The sequence below is a fragment of the Neoarius graeffei genome, chromosome 14 (genome assembly GCF_027579695.1).
Source record: "Neoarius graeffei isolate fNeoGra1 chromosome 14, fNeoGra1.pri, whole genome shotgun sequence".
Lineage (NCBI taxonomy): Eukaryota > Metazoa > Chordata > Actinopteri > Siluriformes > Ariidae > Neoarius > Neoarius graeffei.
This window is the reverse complement of record NC_083582.1, coordinates 81,045,139-81,071,349: the sequence shown is the minus strand read 5'-3', so window position 1 is coordinate 81,071,349 and position 26,211 is coordinate 81,045,139. Positions and strand designations below refer to the sequence as shown.

Sequence of the window (26,211 nt, the reverse complement as noted above, 5' to 3'; positions counted from 1 at the left end):
TGCTGGAAGATCCAATGACGACCCGGTTTTAGTTTCCTCTCAGAGGAGCCAGATTCTGATTTAAAGTGTCCTGGTGTTTCATGGAGTCCATGATGTCATGGACCCTAACAAGGTTTCAGGGCCTTTGGAGGAAAAACAGCCCCAAAACATCACAGAACCTCCACCATATTTTACAGTTGGGATCGGGTTCTTTTCATTATAGCCGTCCTTCTGTTTACTCCAAACCCACCGCGAGTGTTTATCACTAAAAAGCTCCATTTCTGTTCCATCAGACCAGAGAACACGGTTCCAGTCAAAGTTGTCGTCGCGTTTCACAAACTTCAGGTGCTTACGTTTGGGGTTAACTGACAGAAAAGAGTTTTTTTCTGGAACCTTCCAAATAATCTGTTGGTATGGAGGTGGAGTCTGATGGGGGTTTTGGAGACTCGGAAACCCCAAGATTTGACTTTTTCTTGTAATTCACCAGCAGTGACTCTTGGGGATGTTTTGCCTCTCTTACCCTCCTCACTGTCCGTGGGGTAAAATACACTCGGCTCCTCTTCCAGGTGAGTGTGGAACAGTTCCAGTTGGTGTCCACTTTTTTATTTTTGCCCTAACAGTAGAAATGGACATTTTCAGGTGAGGTGTTTTTATCCCCATTCCCTGACTTATGAAGGTCAACACACTTCTCCCTCATTGGGTTTGTGTGTCTCTGATCGTTCCCATGGTGATGTTGAGGGAATTTGGCCTCTGTGTCGCCTCATATTTGTTCCCCAGTTCATCAGGAAGTCATGGATTACAGCTGGAAAGTTCCTACACACTCCAATCAACTCACACATGGACAATTTAAATGGAAACACGCTTCAGGTACATCGTGTTTACTATCATTTCTGGGGGCCAATAATAGTGAGACATGTTTTTGTTGAAAATAATTATTTCTTGATGAGGGATTTGTTTTTCTCTGACCCCTTTTTTACTGATCTTTACAAGGGGTGCCAATAATTGTGGAGGGCACTGTACTGAAATAGTTTTGCAGAAATAATGGCTTTACATTAAACAAGGAAACAAACAGGGCTGATTTTGAATTATTTTTATTTGAGTAGGAAAAAAATCCACCTCCACTGACATGTTTATTGCAGTGCTGCGTATTAACCCAACTGTTCAAAATGTCCTCTAATCACTGCTTAAGGCCGAGAGGGTTACTGTCTGCGTTTACTAAAAATCAGATCCATGAGAATAGACACACACACACAGGTAAGAGGGAATGCTTCCTGATCAGTGCACGCTGAGTTCACTTTACGGAGCTCATTATTAACAGGGTCATTTTGTCGCCCTGCCGATTATTTCTGGAACATTTTTGCACTTGAGTGAAAATCTCATTCGACTGGTCTGTGGATTATTGTGGAAATGAAAAGCCCAACCCTTAATCTATAAACTCGAGAAGTAATGGGATTTAAACTCAGTGATGCAGTGAAGCAAAACCTTACAATCTGATCAACAGAAATGTAGAACTTTGTTGCATCATCACATAAAAACGTTACGCATCACGCTGTGTACATTATCGGCAGCAGCAGTCTCTTTTTTTGCAATCTGAAAGGGATAGATGTAGAAAAAGTTTAGTTTCTGTTCATAAATCTGTACACAAACCATCATAAAAGCTGAAAATATTTAGAGGTGCAGTTTGTAATTTTAAAAGTGCTTCCAGTCCTGGGTTTCCTGTCACTTCTCAGACACACGTAGGAAAAAACCTCATCTGCAACATTTCTGTGTAAGAGATCGGGATTGGTTCTTTGCTTCAGGCTTTTGTTTTTCAGTTTTCTGGCCCTGAAATAACCTCTGTCACCTTTTTTTTGTCATCTAGAAAGCTGTGTGTGTGTGTGTGTGTGTGTGTGTGTGTGTGTGTGTGTGTGTGTGTGTGTGTGTGAGAGTCATCACTGTATTTACTGCAACTTAAACTCACATTTCAGCATTCAACATTACAAACTGCAACTTTAAAAAAAGATCTTTTTTTAACCCTGCATTTAAAAAGTTCACCTCTGAGCATCTTGTGAATCACTAAATCTGAAACACAGAATTCAAGACAAAAACAATACATATGTACACGCATTTGCAAGTGTGTACTATACAGTTTAATAAATACGAAACTTAAAAAAAAGAGTGAGAGAGATCATATAATTAATATTCTTCACAGATTCATCTCCAGATGAGAATATATGGACCGCTACTTTTTTCCCAAGATGAATGAATGAATGAATAAATAAATAAATAAATAAACGAACAAACAGCTTTTTGTCTTTTACAGTAAAAAGGAACAGCTATAAGCACCAAGCGCTTCCGTGGCCTCGTTTATAAACACTGCATTCGCACAAAACAGTCCTAAAAAAAAAAGCCTCTTCATCCTGGAAGTGAGAAATTCTGAAACTCCAGAGGAAAAGTAGAAGGAAAATCATCAGTCATTTTACAATAATTTCTTGTCATTCTGTCTAAATGGAAACATCACTGGACACCATGTTGCGACAAAAAACAGAGCGCTAGCGATCCCCCCCCCCCCCCAACATTCACCACTGCAGCTTCCTGCTCTTGGTGGACAGGAGTGGCCCTTGAGCGAGAGCGTGTCCTGTTCCAGCTCATCCACCTCAGGATCCTTAATCTTATGCGTTGTACAGTATGATGCTTTTCAGCTCACCGTGTTTGTAGCATGGTCATTAAACCCAATCACCCTGTCGTTCTTTTCCAATGGCGTCATTCGTTCCCAATTCATCGTTCCACGAAAGAGACAGAATGAGATGGAACTCTTGTGCTGGTTGGATCGGATTGTTTTGTGTGCATGCAAAGTTTTATAAAAACGAGGCTCTGATTCACACGTTCATTAAAGGCAATTAAAAAAAAAAGCCACACAGTGAACTACGGGTTCTGTAAATTATAAAAGTGTCACATCAGTGCTGTAGAAATTGGAGCCATTTGTTTGAGAGAGTCTGAATGCCTCAGAGCAATTATTTAAAATGATTTAAAACGATTTATGCCCACTGTCACTAGGAACAGGAACCAAGAACAGGAGGCTCGGGCTGAAGTTAAAAAGTGTGAAATTTCATCGAAATGAAAGCACGGACGGTTGACACGGGTTCAGATCAGACTGAACCGCCGCTGGCATTTAAAGAGATGGATAAAAAGAGCACACACACGATCAGCCCTGGAGGAAGCTACATATACATGTTCAAGATGTTCTGTGATTTCTCCTTCAGGAACAGGAGAGGGAGAGAGAGGGAGAGAGAGAGGGAGAGACAGAGGGAGAGAGAGAGGGAGAGACAGAGGGAGAGAGAGAGAGGGAGAGAGAGAGAGGGAGGGGGGATGTCACGTCTCGCTCTCTTTCAGAACTTTTTAGGCCCCCAGGCAGACGTCTGTTTCGGTGCCACACCAGAGCCGAATGTAGGGAATTCCTCAGCACTGGTCATGTCAGGGGCCTGGAGACACACACACACCAAGAACAGCTTAAAAATAATGAAATGTTTCAACATTAAAAAATACTATAAACAGTAATCAGTGAGCCGTAATAAATGAAACAGAGTCAGTATTTGGTGTGAGACGACCCTTTGCTTTAAAATAAATCCGTCTCAGGTCCAGTGAGGTCAGTTTTATGTGGAAATGATCTGTAGGTTTTCCTGAGCATCTTACAGAACCAGCCACAGTTCTTCTGGACACTTTGACTGTCACACTCACTTCTTCATTTTACACCAAAACCCAGCAGCCTTCATTATGCTTTCTTTTTTCATCTGAAAAGTGTCTCTGATGGAATATGCTGCTCAGATACAAACCTTTTTTTCTGTAACATTTAATTTTTTGCTGGAAAACAAACACTTGGACTCTAAAATGTTTTTGTACTGACTCCATAATGTAGAAATCATGAAATAGAAATCTATAACAAAGTTTGGATAAAAAACCAGAGTGTCAGCGACGCAGTAGCTCACACGGCTGTACCATGAGAAAACAGAGTTGTTTATAATTAGCTAAGTTGTTTTTAATAAGAACAATTGGATTTTCCAAACAAAACAATCAGAATCAAAATCCATCAAAAACTCAGGGAGGAGTAGCGGGGTTTTTTTTTGTGAATTGTGGACGGACGGATGATGGACGAACAGACAGACGCCGCATGATGGCAATAGTTCAGCGCCCTACAGCCGGTGAACTAAAGAAATAGGGTGCCTAAGACTTTTACACCGTACTGTCTATTCAACACTTACCTTGTGGCCAGGATTCAGGAATATGCAAATTGGAAGACACGCCCTCACGTCCTTATCATTAATGTTCCCTCGCTCGTATTTGTCACAGATAGACACGAGTTCCATTTCAGGATTAAAATCTCAATTTGTGTTGTCATTTTTTCACCTGTTTATTAAACATCAGCTAATCCTGTGTTACTATAGCAACCAAGATTTTGTACATCACTGCATCATATCACTGTCGAACACAGATGTTTTTGGCTGAAAGTATTAATGACAGACATTCTGTAATAATTTGCAAATCGTAACACAGACTGAGTGAATGTGTGACATTCCTGAAAAGATTTTTTTCCCACAAATTTGGAGATCTTTATTTTAAATTGGAAAAAAAAATGACTGTCTTGTGCTAATAAATTTGACCCAAATGGGAATCTATATAATTAGAATCACCATCCAGTTCGGTTAAAAGTAACTAACCTTTAATTCAGAGGTTCATAAAATATCATAAAAGCTGAAAACATTTAAAGGTGCAGTTTGTAATTTTAAAAGTACTTCTATCCCTGTGTTTATCCTGTCACTTCTCAGACACACGTAGGAAAAACTCCTCGACAACATTTCTGTGTAAGAGATCGGGATCGGTTCTTTGCTTCAGGCTTTTGTTTTTCAGTTTTCTGGCCCTGAAATGACCTCCATCACCTTTTGTCATCTAATAAGCCATGTGTATACGATATACTTTAGAGAGGTTCAGTTATACTGGGAAAATTATAAATAGAAATTCATGTTAATTATTAATTGGTTTCTTTGTAAATAACAAATTGATTAATTTCCAATGAGGACTTTCTAATAACCACAGTGTTTTATTCCTCTTGTACCACACACACCATGTTCTAACACTAATGATTTTTTGTACAGTGTGTTCACGTTACATGTCCTTGTGTCTGAGCTGTTACTATGGAAACAGTAATGTATCAGAATGAGCATATGAATGTAAACTGTCAGAAAATGAATGGGCACCTTTGGACCGATCAGAGCTGCAGTATATAAAGATTACCCTGCTGTCTGGGACGTTCCAGGGAGCGTCTCTGACCACAAAGCCTTTAGCTGGGGCGCGGCTCTCCTCGTCTCCGCCTCCTCCCATGAACCGGGACGGCGGTTTCATATAGGCAGCCAACGTTTCTGTCTCAGTCACACTCAACATCTGAGTGAAATACACACACACACACACACACACACACACACAAAAGAAAAGGCAGGAAGGTTATGAACAGGTCACTAAATTCAAAATGTCCGGATTGGAGTCTCCTACTCACGTATTCCTCTTCCAGGTTGAGGAGATGGTCGATGGCTTTATCGACGTTCTCTGGCAGGCCTGTGACTGTCACTTTGTCGGGGTCGTCCGAGCCTGGCTGAGGAAACCTGATATCTACCTGGAAAACACATGAAATGGATTGAGAGCTGTGATCTGATTATGCACGTTGAGAGAGAGAGAGAGAGAGAGAGAGAGAGAGAGAGAGAGAGAGAGAGATTGATTTACTTTTATTGATCCCAAGCTGGGAAATTATGTTCCAACAGCAAATTATCAGACATGCGAAAAAACACACTAGACAACAAATTATTCTCTCCACATTCACTGGATCTGAGCAATCACACGCTCTGATTGGCTACTCTACTACTAGGATATCAGCTCATATACCATGAGTAGAGAAAAACAAAATGGCGGAGCGTGTTGCTGAATTAACCGAGGACAAAATCAAAACTCAACTTGAACCCCCCCCAAAAAAGCAACAAAATATAGAATAAAAGTATTTGATGGTAGGAACATATGTTTTATGAATTATTGCATTTTTCACAAATTGCTCCTGTCATTTCGCCAGTTTGTTTACATTCTTCATCTTTCAACATTAAAATTTGTAAAAAATTTTTTAGATTAGTTTAGAAGTTTGAAAATGACACAACCTGAAATGTCCAAGGAAGAATTAAATTAATGTCTAAAGCTATTCTATACCTCGGCATGACAGCAAGACAACACTTTTTACAAAAAAATAAATAAATTGTGCAGCCATCAATAGGTTTTTAAGAAGCTCACCTAAGCGGAAATGATTTTGTCGGACGTTCTGTATAAAAAATTGTTTGTTTATCGCATTTGCAAAAAAAAAAAAAATGCTCTGTTTCTCAAAATCCAGTGAATGTGGAGAGAATAAAACAGTTATTCCACTCAATCTCAAGCTACACACCTCGCCAGCTTTCAGCTCATGTACAACTCAATTTCATGGAATAAATGTTAAGCAGAATGAAAAATATATCCAAGAACAAGCCAACTATACAATATAAAAATGTAATGATAAAATATATATCCATGTTTCTGTGTTGTACAGGTGAATGTGCATTAATAATGCTAAAAACATGAACTGAGATGAATGAATATTAAAATTGTGCAAAAGTGGCAGTATTGAAAGAAAGAAAGGAAGGAAGGAAGGAAGGCAGGCAGGCGGGTGGATGGATGGATGGATGGATGGATGGGTAGATAGATAACAAGTAAACTATAGGTGCAAAGTGGCAGGAGGACCAGGGTTATAAACAGAACTATACAGAGAGAACTCTGAGCTCTCGGCTGTCAATAATGTGCAATAACAGTAAAAATAAATAAATAGAAATAAAAATTGAGATGAATATGCATTTCATTTTGAACAGGAAGTCGTATAGGAGGGATGATGTGTTGAGGTTCTTGAGTGATTTACACAACACCTAATAGCATTCAAGATGCACCACACCCCTGCTCAACCTCCTGCTGCATTTGACTTAACTCAGAAGCAGGAAGTAACGCCGTGTGTTTGTGCAGGGAAAACAACAACAACATGGATGCCTCCTTGTTCTTCTTTTGATAGCAACAAGCTAGCCAGCATGTTGATTTGATGAACGGGCTTGGAGTTCCTGAGGAGGAATTTCTGAATTGAGGGGTGTTTTTCAAACGTTTGAGGACAGAAATTACAACTTACGACCTTTAGTCAAATGCAGCATAAACAAACTGGACATATGGAGAACGATGAGAGAACCAATTTCTCACGGTCAGCGCCACCCTCTTTAAGCACGATGATGTCCGAGATGACGAGGCACCGTGCTGTTTAAAGTTGTGTCGTGTTTGTGCTGAGGTCGAGCGCCAGCAGTGTCGATCATGATGGAGAGACGCCGTGTCACCAAAACATTACATTTACTGTTAGAGAAACCCTGACGCTGTGGAAAGACCATTAATCCTGGATAAATTACCAAACAGCTAGATTGGGGTATCTTATCAAATTATTATTGATCACTTACCATATTACAAATTGTCTACAGCTTCCTTGAATTCTTTTGACTGGGCCACTTCAGGATATCGAAACAGCAGATGAGTACACACACAGCTTTGATAATAAATGAATTTATTATACAAAGATAAAAATAATAATCAATATATACAAGCAGTGAGGTGTGTATATATGTGTGTTTGTGGTGTGTGTGTGTGCTAGGCCCCTAGGCCTGAGCCAAGGTGTGTGTGTATGAGGGAGCTATACAATTTGGAATGTTCTTATCTGATGTTTTGTTATGTTCGTGTGTGTGTGTGTGTGCGCGCGTGTGTGTCCGTGCCAGGACGAGCCAGAATGTCTTATCTGCAATCTTGGAGGAGGGGACCCCTCAGGATTTAGTGAGCACGCGTTTTCTCAGTAACAAAGAAATTCCACACTCATAACATTATCAAACTCACTGAAATCTTAATAAGGTCAAAATATGAGTGAGTTAAATTAAATTAGAATGTTAGGAGAGAGAGAGAGAGAGAGAGAGAGAGAGAGAGAGAGAGAGAGAAAGACATGCACAAACTTATGGATTAACCAATTTTAAATAATAATACCAAATAATAGGGAATCAAAAATAATAAATCAGTGTACACACTTATTCCTGACTATAGCTTCACACTTAGTGAATTAATTACTGTCTAGACTAATATTATTTATCTGTGCCCAGTGCCTTTCCTTACTGCAAACTTTCATCTTCTGTAGAAAGCAGAGTCTCTTCCGTGGAAATGGCAGGCAGGCTGAAGATTGCGCTTCGAAGAGAGAGAGAGAGAGAGAGAGAGAGAGAGAGAGAGAGCGAGTGGTTGCTCTGAAGTTTTCTTTGAAGATCTTCGTAGCTCGTGAGAAGAAAGTTCTGATCAGACAGGTTAGGACGGTCCAGCCGCTCCCAACACCAATAAAACTGCCTTTTGGTTGCAGTCTAGTACGTACTAAAAGAATGACTGAGAAAAACCGGTTTATAACTCACTTGAGTTAAAAGCGCGTGTGTTTCCTGGAGTCCACCGTGATCAAGGGTGGATAGAAGGAGGAGAACGTTCTAAAACGTGTCTCTTGCAGGAAAGAGTCGTGGTTTCGGATGGTCCGATGGTGAGCGTCCCTCTATGGTCTGTCCTCCGCTGAGTTCAGACACCAGAGACAAAGAAAAATGGAGTTTCCAAGTCTCTTATGTGAAACCTGAGGAATGATGTACATGATCCCGCCCAGGCGTAACGTAGTCAACGCGGAAGTGTAGTTCTTAGACACAAGATGGCGGCATGATACCTACATTCCCCCTTTTGGTCTCAGGGGTATGACGGAGTCGTAGCACTGAGAGCACCGTACCGTATCATCGCCGTGTCCATAGTCCTTGAGGTAGACTTGTTCTGCACAGTTCATGGTGTCCTGTGAAGACTGTGTAAACTTGTGAGTTCCAGTGAGACAGCTGGAGGTAGAGGCACTTGAGCATATAATCACCATAGGCACTGGGGCATATAATCACTATCTAACTAGATTAGGGTTACCTCAAAGTTCAAACAGTGAATGTTACATATTTTTCCAGTGAAGACTACATATATACTTCATTTCAGTGCAGGCTACATGTATACTTCATTTCAGTGAACACTACATATATATACTTCATTTCCTACTCAAAGGAAAAAAAATAAAACAAGAAAAGAGAGGAAGTGGAGTAGAGGAAAGAAGTGTTAGTGTTTAGGGTGTTAAACCTAATCTTCTGGCACAGTAACGGCAACAGATGGTTTGGCCAGAAAGCATGCACTACTATGGCCGAAGCTGTCAGGAACGCAGACCCCTTTATCCAGCTTGGCGTATAGCGTCGCTATTCGTTTGTGTAGCATGCATGCGATACCAGCAGAAAAGACCCAGCCACAGAGAAGTAGTCCCAAAACAATCAGACTTAGGGCAGATTTGAGGTCAAGTGACCCTCTGATCCGAGTTTGGGAGACTATGGTTGAAATTCCATTCTGATCTACACTAAATTCCACCGTTTTGGTCCCTTCAACCAGCAATTGCTGTTGGAGGGTGTTACTGATCTCCAGATCATAACCTTCGAATGCATCCATCATCTCAATTTCCGAATCGTACCTGTCAGTACTAAGATGGTGTAGGGTGATGTCATCTATGTGAATGGTGGCTCCCTGTGGTATACTAAGGAACACTGTTTGGTTTGGGATTTTCATTCTTGTGGCTGTGTGGTGCTGGTTGTATGACATCAAGATTTCAGGTTTTGGAGTGTTAACAACCCACTGACTACCAGCTCTTTCTACTCTAGTTTCCATATCCTCGTCCTTTGCGGACATTTGACCTACACACTTTTGTTCGGGCGCTTTCGCCCTCAGACCGCACAGGCGATCCGCAGTGTCTCTAATAAATGGGTTGCTTGGGCAGACCCAGTGGATGTCTTTAGATCAAGATCAAGATATATTTATTTGTCCCGGAGGAAATTTGTCTTGGACAAACACATAGCTGCCACAGAACATCCAACACGACATTGACAATTTCATACGAATGATGACAATACACATAAAGATACATAAAGTACATAAAGTGCACTACCTAAAGTGCAAACCCAAGGTGCATCCAACGTGCCTCTCCAAACTTACATACACACACACACACACACACATGCCCACACACACACATGCATATACACACACACACACACACACACACACACACACACACACACACACACACACACACCATTACAGGACAGCAACACCAGTTAACGGCCTGAGTTTAGAAGATTCACCAATATTGGAATGAAAGAAAATTTGTACCTATTCAAAAACCTTTTTCTACTTTTAACTGGGACTCTGTATCGTCTGCCAGAGGGCAACAGCTCAAACTCTGAGTGTAATACATGAGAGGGATCTTCAATTATTTTTCCTGCCAATTTGAGTACAGACTCCTCATATATTTCTTGAGTGGTGGGGTGCTCCCTCACCCCCCACCACCTTGAGTGCTGAGCGAGTCAGTCTATTAATTTGGGACTTTAGTTTTACAGTTAAATTCCCAAACCAAACAGTAATTCCATAGCGTAGTACACTCTCAACAACTGCACGATAAAAAAGTAACAATATTCTCTGTTGTACACCAAACACCCTTAGCCTACGTAGAAAGTGTAGTCTCTGTTCAATCCTAGCACACACATTTTTAACATGAACACTCCAGGACAAATTATTGTCAATATAAACACCCAAATATTTGTAACAATCAACCTGAGCAATAGTGGTATCACTGATGAGTAGTGGAGTATGGTCCCCCACATGGCCCGGGTCAAAGACCATTTCTTCAGTCTTTTTGGCATTTACAGTGAGGTGGTGGTCCTCACACCACTGCACGAACCGATGTACCTCTTGTTTATAAACAGAGGTATTTGAATCCTTCTCTAACAAACCCAGGATGGCAGTATCATCAGAAAACTTAACAAATGAAACAGTAGGGTGGCTGCTTATGCAGTCGTTTGTGTATGCTGTAAACAATGGGGGGGAACTCACGCAGCCTTGAGGAACTCCCGTGCTTATTGTTTTTAACTGAGACATTGTCTGGTTCACTCTGACTTGTTGTGTCCTATTTGTTAGAAAGGAGTGGTACCACCTGATAATATATGGGTTAACAGACATTTGCTTGAGTTTACTCAGAAGGATGTGTGGCTGCACGGTGTTAAACGCAGAGCTGAAATCAGCAAACAATAATCTGGCATAAGCCTTAGGGTTTTCAAGATGTTGCAGAATAGAGTGTGTTATGGTCAAAATTGCATCATCTGTGCCACGGTTGTCTCTATAGGCAAATTGATATGGATCTAGGCAGCCTTGTAAGTTTGATTTCAGCTTCCCCACCAAAAACTTCTCAAAACTCTTAACAACAATAGAGGTCAAGGCTACTGGTCTGTAATCATTGTTTTCCTGAGGGACTGCTTTTTTGGGAAGAGGGATGATAGTCGCCCTCTTCCACAGAGATGGAACCATATGTGAGTCCACTGATCTTTGATAAACAGGAGCCCAAGCTGGCGTCAGTTCTTCTGCAAATGTTTTTAAAAGAAAAGATGAGATGCCATCTGGGCCAGCTGCTTTGTTTGTATCTAATTTTTTGAACATTTTTGTAACGGCTGTGTAGTCTATGTCTATTTTTGGGGCTCCAACCCCTGATAATAAAGTGCTGATGACCTTGTTACACTCTGCAGTATGATCTTGCATGTCAAACCTGAGGTAAAAATTATTTAGTTCGTTTGCCATAGCATTGTCATCAGTTGAGTGCAATGCTTTCCTGGAAGGGGTCATGTTTGTAATTGTTTTCATGGTGTCCCACATTTTTGTGTTATTTACATTAAAGTCCTTTTCGATGGAGTCCTTGTATTGACGCCTTACTGAAATTATTTTCTGCTTTAGTTCCTTTTGCACAAGTCTTTGTTGCAATAGGTCCTTGTTTTTAAAAGCAGTCCTCTTACGTCTGATGCAATCCTTAATGTCCTTGTTAATGTGTGGTTTATTGTTGGGGTATATCTTAATTGTCCTGTGTGGTATTACTGCATCCACACAAAAGCTGATGTATGAAGTAATGACATCTGTGGATGTACTCAGGTCCGGTTCATGAAAGATATCCCAGTCTGTGCTAAGAAAGCACCCTTTGAGAGTTTCAATGTTGTCCATGGACCAGATTTTTACCGTTTTCACCAGAGGTTTTCTACTCTTCAGTGCGGTGCGGTAAATAGGAATAAGGTGTATAATGTTGTGGTCTGAATTGGACAATGGTGCCTTGGCTATGGCCGTGTATGCTTTTCGAATATTCCCATAACATTTGTCTAGTATGTTCTTATCCCTTGTGTGACATGTAATGTACTGATCAAACCCAGGTAAAGACATTTCCAGTTTGCAATGATTTACATCTCCCAAGACGAGCATGGGGGCATTAGGAGTACGTTGAAGCTGTCTGTGTACGCAATCAGCCACAATACCTGCAGCTCTCCATGCGTTAGCACTTGGTGGTATGTAAACAGCGCATATTAAGATGTTTCCAAACTCTCTTGGAAGATAGAATGGTCTGAGGCTTAAGCACAGCAGTTCAATGTCCGGGTTACACACAGACTCTCGTGTTGCATACTGTCTGCACCATTTATCATTTATGTAAACGCACAATCTGCCACCTCTCCTCTTGCCCGACTCAACACTTCTGTCCAGCCATGCAAGGGAGAAGCCGCTCAGTTCCACGAGTGAATTAGGAATGTCTGGGTAAAGCCAAGTTTCCGTGAAAACCATAGCACATGACTCACGGTATTCACTGCAGTTCTTAATGTACAGTTTTAGTTCGTCCATCTTATTTTTGAGAGATCGCACGTTACCCAAAATAAGCGACGGTAATGGCGGCCTACTCCCCCTCCTTCGGAGCCTCTTCCTCACGCCACTGGATCGGCCCCTCTGCCGCAGTCTCCTCGGCCTGTTGTCCGTATTTACGTCCAGCCGGCTGACTCCCATGGGTCGTTGTAATTCCTTTGGCAGGTTGGCAAGAACCGGTGATTCCCCCGTATAACTGTTGCGCAGGGATAGGAGTGTTCCCCTATCGTAGATGTACATCTCCTGGCTGCTGCCAACTGTTTGGCATGGTTTCAGTATCGATAGCAACAGAAGAACTCCAATGCCGAAAACCTTTAGCAACGCCATCTCGTAATGTCGTGTAACATTAAACAAACTCAGACCGAAGAAAACAAAAACATTACGACTTACAACTTAACAAACAAACAAAAAAAGCGGCAGCTCTGCTGTCCGTGTCGCCGCAGGGCAGCGCCACCGGAAGTCACAATGACCACTTTAGTGGAGGTGCACATCTCTAGGTTGGGAATAAAATAGACAGAGGGGTTGTCGTCATGGTATGCTACCATGGGTGGTGTTTGTATGCGTATACGGACATTGTCCTTCCAGAAACCTACGTTGAGGACAGACTTGAGTCTATATATGTTGTTTCTCTCAATGATGGGTAGATTTAGTATGAAACCTATCTCGAAATCTTGTGGACTCACAAAAATGGGGATAGCACTACCAAGACTATATGCCAGGTGTATTTGCAAGGAATGCACATCTCTAGTAGTAGTGGATTTTAGTACATTCTCTACCATGCTAAAGGGTGTGAGATACGATGGGACCTTGCCACTACTCAGGGAACTAATTGAGTCATCTACTTCTCTAAGCAGGTCTTGCATTAAATCCCTTATTACTCTGACGTATTTGATCTCATTCTTGATTATTTCGGCCAATTTGTCTACAGTCTGCATAGTGTTATGGATTAGATCAGTATGCAGGTTAACGGTTAGTATAGTTCCCTGCAGGGACTTGCCTAAGCCCTGCAGCTCGTGTTGTTGGATAAGGAGTTTCTCTCGGATCTCTGGCATTTCCTTTTTCAGAATGCTAACTTCTTTTTTCAGCGTATTCAAACTGACTGTGTTGGCTGCAGAGAGACCAATAGAAAACAAGGATCCAATGGCAGAGGCACCGATAATTAAATCCCCGAGGAACCCTTTTCTGACTTGTTTTATCACTCAGTTCTTCCTCGGTGACTATGAATTTTCGTAACTGTTCTAGCATGTGGGTAGTGGTGCATTTAGCGTGTACAACTACATTAGATATCTCGCCATTTGGTCTGATATCGTCGCTCGAAGGTATCAGTGACCTGAAGTGTTTACGGTATATGACCCATGGGTCTAGTCGGGCGTATACCCGTTGAGTGTGGATGCGACAGTTTGTAAGAAGGAGCCCAGGAGCCTCCTGCAGGATGATGCCAGCTGGGGGGCCAGGCTCCATCACCTCACTTGACTGACTCAGTTGTAGGGTGAGGAGGATGCACAGGATTCCAAGGGAGTCCATTCTGTAACATAAAGAAGGATTTTCTTTTCTTTTATTGGGTTGATAAATATGATCGGGAGTGTTAGCATATGCTTAAAGATAAGTGATGCCTACAAGCTAAGTAGACAGGATGGGCCTAGCTATCGTCCACCCCCTTTTGGAGTGAGGACTGTTCAAAAAGTTTGCTTCGATTATTATGGACCCATCGATATGAGAGCGTTTGATTAGGTTGGGGTGTCCTAATGTGATACACGATGGGGAACGGTTTTCCCACGATCGAAAGGCCTCGACCAGAATGGTAGGAACTTCTTTGAGATTCGGGCGTAGTAGGCTTTGTGTCCTACACCAGAATCGAGATTCTTTTGGGCACCTGTAAAGGTTGACTGTAGGTGGCGTCGTAGGTCGCTGACATATTGATGTGCGGTGTATGCAGTTGCGACGCTCATGTCCTCTGGTTTGTATAGGAGATGCAGGGGAAGAACCGTCTCTCGCCCAGTCATCATCCCAAAGAGTGTGACTTCAGTGGTGCGATGAGGGGTGGACCTAATGGCCCTTGGCACCAAGGGAAGTTTCACATCCCAATCTTTACCATGGGGGGTGACATACTCTTGTAGCATGCTCACAATGGTTTGATTGGCTCGCTCAACCTGACCAGAGAATTGAGGGTGGTACGCGATATCGAATTTCGCCTCGACGCCTAACATGTTCCACAGCGCAGCCATTACACCAACAGTGAAATGGGTGCCTGTGTCTGAGTCGATGGATAGAGGGAGATTTTTCAAAGAGTTGTGGCCACTAGTGGGAGTCACGATGTCGGATGTTTCGACACCGGACTCGGTGTGCAAAGACATGAACTGAAGTTCAACAGAAATTTGATCTCGCGTGGCACTTGGTTGATCAGTGTTCACACTAATCTCATTGCAACGAGTTTGTGCATGTTTTGTGGGATCCAACGACTGTGGGATTTTGATTTGTGTAAAGCTGACTAAGTTTATATTGCAGGGCTTGGTTGGGATTGGGTCGCCTTGTGAGAGCCGTGTGTCAGAGATGGTGGTGAAGACTTTAGCGCACGTGAGAGGTGCGTTTTGTGTGTTTGCCTTCGCCACCAGGGGGGCCCTACATCCTGACCCTTGCCTGCTGTTTCAGAGGGATTTCCTCCCCCTTTCACGAGATCTACTCGTGGTTCCTGGCCTAGTCATGCCAGTGGATAGCTTTTGTCATTTTTCTCGGGCTCTTTGGTTTTACCGGTTGAGGAATTTGACTGTTCCTGTAACAGTTTCCTAAATTCAGCCAAGCAGGCCTTCAAAGAGTCCAGTTCTGAGTGGGACTCATCAGGTTGGTCCGAGTCACTGTGTTGTTCATTTCTACCTCTACGTTTAGTGTTACGGTCAGAACGCTTCTGCCGTTTTTGGTCAGAGCGGGGATGACAATCTTGCTGCCAACCGTTTTGTTCCTTGTGACCCTTTTTACATGATGGGCGGTTGCCATAGTCACTATGACCTTGCCATCGGTCTCTCCTGGCCTTACCTTGCTGATTCTCCCACTCACCTTGGTGATGGCTCGGCAAGGATCGGGCTGGACTGGGATTTTTCCAGGTGGGTCCCCCTTTCGGTGCTTCACCTCCTTCTAAGGTTAGCGGGGGCTTGTCCTCACCTTGGAGGCTAAGGACTCTGGGTTCATCATCGTTTCCGTTTGCGGGTTTGATGATGGTCTCCCAGGTCATTTGGGCTAGCTGCCTAGTTTCCTTCATCGAGTAGCCATTTTTGTCGACACATCAGTGTGACTTGAGTCTGCACGCTTGGGTGGAGGTTATGTAAGAAAAGGGATTTGAAGCCCCTATCTTCTTCTAAACCTGGTGCGTTGCTACCCTGGAAGTAGGCGGTACGTAGCCATCTATAATATTCACGAGGCGCCTCAGACCGTTTCTGCCGAATTTGTATAGCACACAATGTTGCAGAGGTTTCATCCGTGTACGGCGCATATTCTTCCCTCATGTAATTGCGAAGTTTCGAATAACTATCGCGAACGTCTGGTGGTAGTGTCTCTAAAAAGGCACGGACGCTGCTACTAGAGGTCTTCCAGACCAGTTTAAGCTTCTCTCGCGTTGTGGCTCTTGGTAGGTCCATCAGGCATTGGTCAATTTCTCGTAAATAATCATTTACGTTGGTTCTCTTATTATCGGGATCGAATCGCTCGATATCTTTGGCAAGTAGGTCAATTTGCCGTATGCGGAGGGCTTGGTGCGCGTCTTTACGTGACCCCCTTCGCTCTCCTGAGTGGTCACTACCTGAGCTACTCTGGAATTGCTCCCGTTCCGCACGAGAGTCGTAATCTGATTCACCCGAAGGCAGATCAGGGAAGCTGTAGCGCACTGACCTAGGTGTGCTACGGGCCTGGGCTCAGGATGAGCGCAGGGTGGCTCCATCTTGGCTAAGCGACGACGTGGTCGTATAGCGAGTTGATGGAGTTTGACGGGATGTCTGGTGCTCGGCCAGATAATCCACAGTGTCCGGTTCGGACGCCGCTTCCCGCTCTAAACTTTGATGCATGGTTGGGGGTCTCTCACACCCCTCGCGCCCTTCTTTGGGGTTCTGCTCCTTGGCAGCCCTTCCGGCGCCTTTCTCGGCTTTCTCTAGCCTTTCGGCGCACTCATCAAGGGAGTCCTTCAAGAGGCTACGCTCCCTAGATAAATCATTGACCTCGGCTGTCAGCTCAGCGTTGCTGGAGGTCAGCCTGTCAACCTCTCCGCGCAGGGATCTGATCTGTTGATCAGTATCCTGGAAGTGTAACAGGAATAGTTTACCTAGTGCATCTTGGACACTGACTGTTGTTCTCTTTGGATCTCTCATTTGTGTTATTGAGTTGATTATGCCAGCTTGGCACTCATGCCTACTCATACCCCTAATGGTTGCCCTATCAGAGTCAGAGCAGTGAATGAGGTCTGCGATGACCTCAAAAAGGGACACATCTTGCTCATTGTCTTCAGTCTCTGAGACACGAGGGGATGCCATTTTATTTAAATTGGGTAATTAACAATCAATGAGTTAATTATTAATCAATTAGAATTAATTAATATTACTATATAATTAATTAATTAACAAGGTTTAATTGGTTGGAGATGTTCTCTTATCCTAAGTTATCAATAGGTTGTTAGAATTTGTGATATGGTTATCACACTCCTGTTAACCGTTTTAACACACCTGTAGTGGATCTGCTGTAACAATACTCAGAAGTCGACAAACCAATCATCCTCGCTGGGGCCTCCAATAATGTAGGTGTAATTAAGGATTTGTGTATTTAAGATTTGGATAAGTGATCAATCTTTAATAATTACATAAAATCAGTCTCATTTGGATCGTTGAAGTGAATCATTCAATGAATCAAATCAAGGAATCATTTAATGAATCCGTGAATCATTTAGTGAATCGTTCAATGAATCATTTGTTGAACCGTTCAATGAATCATTTAATGAATCATACCATTAATCCTGGATAAATTACCAAACAGCTAGATTGGGGTATCTTATCAAATTATTATTGATCACTTACCATATTACAAATTGTCTACAGCTTCCTTGAATTCTTTTGACTGGGCCACTTCAGGATATTGAAACAGCAGATGAGTACACACACAGCTTTGATAATAAATGAATTTATTATACAAAGATAAAAATAATAATCAATATATACAAGCAGTGAGGTGTGTATATATGTGTGTTTGTGTGGTGTGTGCTAGGCCCCTAGGCCTGAGCCAAGGTGTGTGTGTATGAGGGAGCTATACAATTTGGAATGTTCTTATCTGATGTTTTGTTATGTTCGTGTGTGTGTGTGTGTGCGCGCGTGTGTGTCCGTGCCAGGACGAGCCAGAATGTCTTATCTGCAATCTTGGAGGAGGGGACCCCTCAGGATTTAGTGAGCACGCGTTTTCTCAGTAACAAAGAAATTCCACACTCATAACATTATCAAACTCACTGAAATCTTAATAAGGTCAAAATATGAGTGAGTTAAATTAAATTAGAATGTTAGGAGAGAGAGAGAGAGAGAGAGAGAGAGAGATGCACAAACTTATGGATTAACCAATTTTAAATCAATAATACCAAATAATAGGGAATCAAAAATAATAAATCAGTGTACACACTTATTCCTGACTATAGCTTCACACTTAGTGAATTAATTACTGTCTAGACTAATATTATTTATCTGTGCCCAGTGCCTTTCCTTACTGCAAACTTTCGTCTTCTGTAGAAAGCAGAGTCTCTTCCGTGGAAATGGCAGGCAGGCTGAAGATTGCGCTTCGAAGAGAGAGAGAGAGAGAGAGAGAGAGCGAGTGGTTGCTCTGAAGTTTTCTTTGAAGATCTTCGTAGCTCGTGAGAAGAAAGTTCTGATCAGACAGGTTAGGACGGTCCAGCCGCTCCCAACACCAATAAAACTGCCTTTTGGTTGCAGTCTAGTACGTACTAAAAGAATGACTGAGAAAAACCGGTTTATAACTCACTTGAGTTAAAAGCGCGCGTGTTTCCTGGAGTCCACCGTGATCAAGGGTGGATAGAAGGAGGAGAACGTTCTAAAACGTGTCTCTTGCAGGAAAGAGTCATGGTTTCGGATGGTCCGATGGTGAGTGTCCCTCTATGGTCTGTCCTCCGCTGAGTTCAGACACCAGAGACAAAGAAAAATGGAGTTTCCAAGTCTCTTATGTGAAACCTGAGGAATGATGTACATGATCCCGCCGAGGCGTGACGTAGTCAACGCGGAAGTGTAGTTCTTAGACACAAGATGGCGGCATGATACCTACACAGTTCATGTGAGGAAACCCACCAACATCCCAGAGTTGAAGCTGTTCTGTACGGAGGAACGGGCTAAAATTCCTCCAAGCCGGTGTGCAGGACTGATCAACAGTTACCGCAAACGTTTAGTTGCAGTTATTGCTGCACAAGGGGGTCACACCAGATACTGAAAGCAAAGGGTCACATACTTTTGCCACTCACAGATATGCAATATTGGATCATTTTCCTCAATAAATAAATGACCAAGTATAATATTTTTGTCTCATTTGTTTAACTGGGTTCTCTTTATCTACTTTTAGGACTTGTGTGAAAATCTGATGATGTTTTAGGTCATATTTATGCAGAAATATAGAAAATTCTAAAGGGTTCACAAACTTTCAAGCGCCACTGTATTTATACTCTGAGTCACTTCACTGCAATTTATAAGATTTGTTTCAGTCACATGTTTTACATACATTTTGTGTGTCCCCTGTTACAGAATATCAAAATCTTGGTCTAAAATTTTGTACTTGTATCGTATCTAAAGAACTGCATGAACGCCCCTTCATCCACAGAGCAGATTTACGTACTTTAAACTCCTCCATGAGTTTGCGGATGGCCTTGCCCCGAGCGCCAATGATGCGTGCGTGGACCCGGTGATCCAGCCGGATGTCCTCGCTCACCATCTCCTGCAGCTCTACGACCATCTGCTCTATAGCTGCCTTGGCCTCCTTGACGTTCCGCTCATAACCCCAGATCACTATCGCATCCTGAGAAAAGAAGAAAGGTGAGTTTCCCTGAGTCAGCACAACACCCTGATGACTCGGGACACTCGTACACACCTGCTGCTCGTCACTCTTATCAGGGAACTGCACGTTGACGTCGTGGTCTTTGCGGATCTGCGAAATCACGGCTCCTTTACGGCCGATGATTTTGGGGTGGTATTTAGGGTCGACTGAAAGGGTCACCTTGTAGCTCCGTAAAGCCTGTAAGGGGTTAATCGCACACTTGGATATGTTAGATGTTAGGAATTGGCAGCAGCTGATAAATTAATGTGAGGTACAAGATTGCTGGGCCCTACAGGATGACCTTGATCAGTTGTTTTTATGGTCAAAAACTTGGCAACTCAATTTTAACATGAAGAAATGCCATCATCTTGGTGTAACATGTAAGAAAGTACCTACTGAGTTCCAATACGTCTTAAATGGACAGTCTATTTCTAGCGTCTCTTCAGCACTATATCTTGGGATCACTGTGGCAGATAACTTGTGCTGGAATGAGCATATTAATAACATCTGAAAGAAGGCAAATTCAACTCTTGGGCTACTGCGTCATATCCTTAGTGGATGTGATCCAAAAGTTAAAGATCAAGCCTATCGTTCGTTGGTGCATCCAAAGCTCAAATATGGTTATAGTGCGTGGAACCCCTATCCTAAGCAGAGTATCAACCAAATTGAAATGGTCCAGCGTCGCGCTGCACGATTCGTCTACAATGACTATTCTCGTTTTAGTCATGTGACTCCAATGATAGAGCGTCTTGGTTGGAATTCTCTTGAAGATCGCAGACTCTTCTTTCAAGCCAGTATGTTCTACAAGATCTTAAATGGACATGTTGGCATTTGTTTCCCGCCTGAAGTGCGTCAAATTACAAGAGCTACTAGACTACCAAACACTCGTCCTTTTCATCAAATCAGTGTATCAAATAATGTTTTTAAGTTTTCTTTTTATCCAAGGATGATAACAACATGGAATAATTTACCTATAAATGATGCAAGTTTAAATAATTTTAAATCCATTACTCTTGCAGCCATTACGTCATAAGCAAGTATTTTATATACGTTTTTAGATTATATTGTAAATAGATTTTGTTGACCACTATATTTATATATTTTATTTATATTTTTATTTAAGGTTTTTTTTTTCCTCCTAGTATAGTGTATGCTGTTTTTAGGAGCATTTTCATTAAAGGATTAAAGGATTAATACCAGAAATGCTAAATGGATCATAAATATTTCAGTGTAGGCATATTTCATATATTCAAGGCATCCCAGCCAAGTATAATACTATATAATACTATATAATACTATATAATACGATATAAGTTCAAACAAACAGCGATGCTTTTTACACAGGCAGCGGGAACAAGCTGCGCCCAGAACAAGTCACGCCCACTTTCCTTTGTGTTTACACATTTACACACTATCGGTGGCAAACCGGAGATTAGACAGGTAAACACAAAAGTGTGTATGTGTGTGCAAATCAGTGATCAGAAGCCCGTTTTTAACTTGCTTTAGTGTCCTCTCGCTGCTCGTTTCTGTTTAAACACTCAGAGATGCCATGCTAAATCCAACTTTCACTTCTGGAAAACTGATTCACTCCGAGTGATGAACCATTCAGGGAACGAATCGACTCTTTGAGTCAGCTCTTTTAGATTAATTTTAAATTTAAATAAACAAACAATGATCTGCATCTCCACACAACTGGATGAAGGTAAGAACATCTTCCTTAGCCCAGTTCACTGCAATTGATTTGGGAATTAAATTTGACAAGGAAAAGCACTCAAGAAGAACTGACCACTGAATTTGCTGTGAAGCGGTCTTGTCTGGATGATAAACCAGAACGTCAGGGACGTAGAAGCTCATCTGTCCTGCCATTAAAACAACCATAATGACCAAAACACCAAACAGAACTGAAATGTGACGATGTGAGAGAGAGAGGACCGACCTCCACCACTAACGGTTTACAACAGGAACATCAACAAAGGACTCAGTTTTGTTCCCCGAGGGAAAATCGACCCAAAACATCCATCAGAACTGAAATCAGATGACAAATGAGAGAGGAGATACAATTCTAATCAGAAGTCCCAAAACTCATTAAGTTGACCTAATTAGCAGTTTGTTAGCAAAAATTTGACAATACAACAACCAAGTGTTGTGCAGAAGGTCGAGTTCTTTCAAACAAAACAATCAGAACTGAAATCCATTGAGAACTGAGGGAGGGAGGATACACGATTTAACTGAAAATAAAAGTTGTAAACAAATTGTTTACAACAGGAAAATCAACAACCAGCCAACCAACCAACCAACCAAGTTTTGTTCCCCGAGGGAAGATCGACCCAAAACATCAATCAGAACTGAGAGAGGAGATACAGTTCTAGTGAGAGGAAAGGAAAATTTGTTAATTTGGCCTAATTAGTAACTCGTTCTCAAAAAATTAGACAAAACAATGACCACGTTTTGTGCGGAGTGACGAGTTCTTTCAAACAAAACAATCGGAACGGAAATCCGTGGAGAACTGACGGAGGAGATACGATTTAACTGAATTGTGGACGACGGACGCCACGCCATGGAAACAGCGCATCGGCCTCATGGACAGAGGAGCCAATGACCCGGATGAACTCTACTGCACATGTGTAAGCTCTCCTACTTACCACTGGTTGTGTTTAGACAGTAAGTGGGAACAAGTTGCGCTCGGAATAAGATGTTCCAGAACACCTCATAAAGTGGAGTAAGTTGTGTCCAGCTGTGTCAAATTGTTCCAAAACAAATCGTGTTGAGATGGGCAGGTGCGTGAGGCAACTTGTTCTGTCACAAGTGCCCGTGTAAAAGCAGCAAAAAAAAAAACCCAAACAAACACAGAATTCTTCATTACTAATAAACAAAACAGGCCTGAAATATCAGATCCATATCCAATTTTTTGCTAATATCCACCAAGATACTGATCCTGCGTATTGGATCAGTACCATCTCTATTACACTGTGTTTGTTTCGGAGACCCAGTGGTGTTTGTGTTGTGTCTGTGAGACAGCAGGAGCTGGTGCTAGCTCTCTGACGTCGGTGTGCTGTGTAATGGCCCTTGTGTGAGGTTTTACACTGTGTGATTTCTGCTGTAACGGAGCGAGTACTCTGCGTTACGGCGTGTTGTGCTCCTTTTACCCGTTCCTCCTGTTCTGCCTGGAGCTCTTTGACTCTGCACATCAGTGCCTGCTTGGCTCTCTCCACACTGACCTCCTGCCCCATGACCTTTATCACGTCAGACTGCTGCTCAGCCTGAGGAACCCAGATGTTCACCTGCACAGAGCCAGTCAGATCGGATCTACACCTATTCTGAATATCCATCTCTGCATCTAATCCACAGTACGTACCTCGTAGTCCTCCATCATCTTTCTGATTCCAGCTCCTTTCTGGCCGATGATGTAGCGGTGCAGGTCGTAGGGCACCTCGACGTCAACCGTCACAGGAACCAGCGCCTGAAAGAAGACGATGACGACAATGTGACAGAGGCATAATTATAAAAGTCACTGTTGAGAGATATTGAATAGCTGACTCAAATTAAGTGATTAAATTAAATGATGAAATAACGCAGTGTGTTCCTCACTAGCAGGGCCGATCGTGCCAGCTCACACTTCTCTGCATGACCTGTCACGGTGATGATGTCACATTTTCGAGGCACAGAGTCCGTCTCTAAGCTGACGCTGTTTTCCACAGGAACTGTTTCCTGAGCTGGACACCAAACACATCAAAACCTGTGATTTGCAGCTGTTCTAGAAAATTAATCAACATCTTCTGACCAATCACAATCCAGAATTCAGCAGCATGGAGACACACACACACACACACACACACACACACCTGCTGTTTCCTCTCTCTCTGGGAATTTGATCTGGACCTCGTGTTCTCGGGTGATGCACTGGATCCTGCAGCCTTTGGGCCCCATTACGGCTCTGTGGTAGCGCTGAGGAATCACCACCTCTATACTCACCTGAGACTCCTGCTCATAACACACACACACACACACACACACACACACACACACACACACACACACACACACACACACACACACACTTCTGAATGCTGCATTCTTCATATATTTCTTTTGAGACTTTTCTGTTCTTCTTTAGCAATTATAACGGAGAACCAGTGTCACTTTGGACCAGCTGAACTGCAAAAATGACCCATGCAGCCCTTATTATCACTTTTTGTTTTGTTTTTTCCTCTTGTGAGCATGCAGTGGCTGTTACTGTCGTAGCTTGTGGGTGTGGCCTCTGATTAGATCAGCAAAGCACAAGCTACGTACAATTACCAGAGACATCAACGATCTCTGCTCCTTCTTTGCAAGCTTTATTTTTCTTCGTAATGTCTCTATAGACATTTAATGAGATGTGTCAGGATAAAATCAACCACATTTAGAAATTTTTTTCTCCCAATACATAGCAGGTGGGAGCTAAAGTTGTGAGTGACAAAACGTCACACCACATGCTCCAAAGGATTGGTTTAAAGGATCATTTGAGCCAATCATTTGGATTAATTGCTTGTTTTCATGCCTAATTTGCACAGATTTGAGAAAATTCCAATTCCAAAAACTACCAAAAATCCCATTTAAAACATTTTATGAATATATATGGCTGTTTTATGATTTTATGCTCACCAGATCCTGAATAATCTCCTGGATGCGCTTCTTTGCAGCGTCCACACACTCTCGGGCTCCTTTCAGAGTGATGCAGTTGCTATGCGTTCCTGTACGAGGGAAACTAACAGCAACGCCGCCGTACTCCTCAGTTAACTCCCGCAGCACCTGCCCTCGCCGACAAACAAAGTGACGATGATGCCGTGGGTCCACGACCATACTGTCCTCTATCACATCCTCCTGCAGAGATACAGAGACTGGGGTGGTGATAAAGACAGGGTGTGTGTGTGTGTGTGTGTGTGTGTGTGTGTGTGTGTTAATATCAGCAGTACCAGGTTTTTAATGAGAGTTTCCAGCTCCTTCTGAGCGAGCAGCACTGCTTCCTCTCGGCCCATGATAATGATGCGCTCCTGCTCTGGTTCATCAGGCGAAGGGAAGATGATGCGAGCTCCAGTCCGGTCACGCACACGCCGAATGTTCGCCCCTCCTCGGCCAATCAGAAACTTGTGGTACTCGGGCTTGGCCTGCAGCTCTATCGAGAAATTGTTGACTTGCTGGAGGTAAAAGACCAGAAATACCGGGTTACGTATATATCAAGCTATAAGTATTTTTCCAAAAGCATACTAGGAAAAGTTCTGTCATTATCAGAGTTATTATATATAATATAGACACGAGTGTTTTAGTGTGAAATACACCACTTGTGTTTTCCATCCGAGTTCCATCCGGGACATGCAGAACCAAAACCGGGACTTAAATCTCTATTTGTCTCTCGTGAGGAAATCAAAGAATTGTTCTGATAAATTTGGGGACTTTTTGTTTGTGAATGTGTCGATATAATAAAAAGGAAAACTTCATATCTTCAAGTCAGCATGTGATTTATCTTCTCATGTTGAAAAACTCGCATTTTTCATACAAAATACATCGCGGATCTGAGCGACATATTTAAATAATACCGTCTGGCTTTTTTCGTGGTCTATCAGATATATTCCATTCAGCGAGCATGATACTGAACGAGTTGAAGACGAGTAGCTGAATGGAATATATCTGATAGACCACGGAAAAAAGCCAAACAATATTATTATTATTATTATTATTATTATTATTATACATAAACACTCTTCATCTCAGCATTCTCGAAGGCCAACGCGAGTTTAACCGTGAGTCGGCACCGTCAGTGCAGCAGTGAAGTCACTTTCCAGCCGGTGTAGTGTTCATCAGCAGTGTTAGCGAATGCTAATAAAGCAGTTAAACCTGTGCTATCGAGAGCAAGTAGCACAGGCTAACAACCGAGAAACTAAGACTTCTGTCTCCAGACTCTTCCACGCTGCACGCTCGCTACAGTATTTTTCACTCAGACTTAAGGATTCATTTCCCTGTGGAATTTACTGAGTTACTTTAAAAATCAACAGCTCCACACAACGGAGCGACCTGGCAGCCAAAATTCTCTCAAAATCTTTTGTATTTAACAAAGCAAACCTGGCAGCCACATTTGTTTACAAATTGTCACAGTTGCTCGCTAGCGTGGAAGTTTTACGTTTCCGATGTGTCTCTCTTCGATGTCTGTTAGTACGTTTTACTTTTGTAATATGTGTGAAAAATATCTAATGAAGTTTTGGTCTCCTTTCAGGTGTTTGAAGTGTCTTTCTTTTTCCTGGTGAATAAAGAAATGCATCTGTGCATGCGCAG

General features: G+C 42.4%; 1 protein-coding gene across 1 annotated transcript in view; it reads right to left on the bottom strand.

Annotated features, from left to right (window-relative positions):
* Window positions 1-1,054: 1,054 nt before the first annotated feature.
* The window catches only part of hdlbpb (high density lipoprotein binding protein b), a 94,937-nt gene continuing 69,780 nt past the window's right edge, over window positions 1,055-26,211 (bottom strand). Inside the window, 10 exon segments of the mRNA XM_060940352.1 lie at window positions 1,055-3,440; window positions 5,248-5,394; window positions 5,507-5,623; window positions 19,708-20,103; window positions 23,052-23,186; window positions 23,261-23,365; window positions 23,494-23,618; window positions 23,748-23,886; window positions 24,547-24,765; window positions 24,858-25,079. Coding sequence (XP_060796335.1) covers window positions 3,348-3,440; window positions 5,248-5,394; window positions 5,507-5,623; window positions 19,708-20,103; window positions 23,052-23,186; window positions 23,261-23,365; window positions 23,494-23,618; window positions 23,748-23,886; window positions 24,547-24,765; window positions 24,858-25,079 — 1,698 coding nt within the window. The 3' untranslated portion in view covers window positions 1,055-3,347.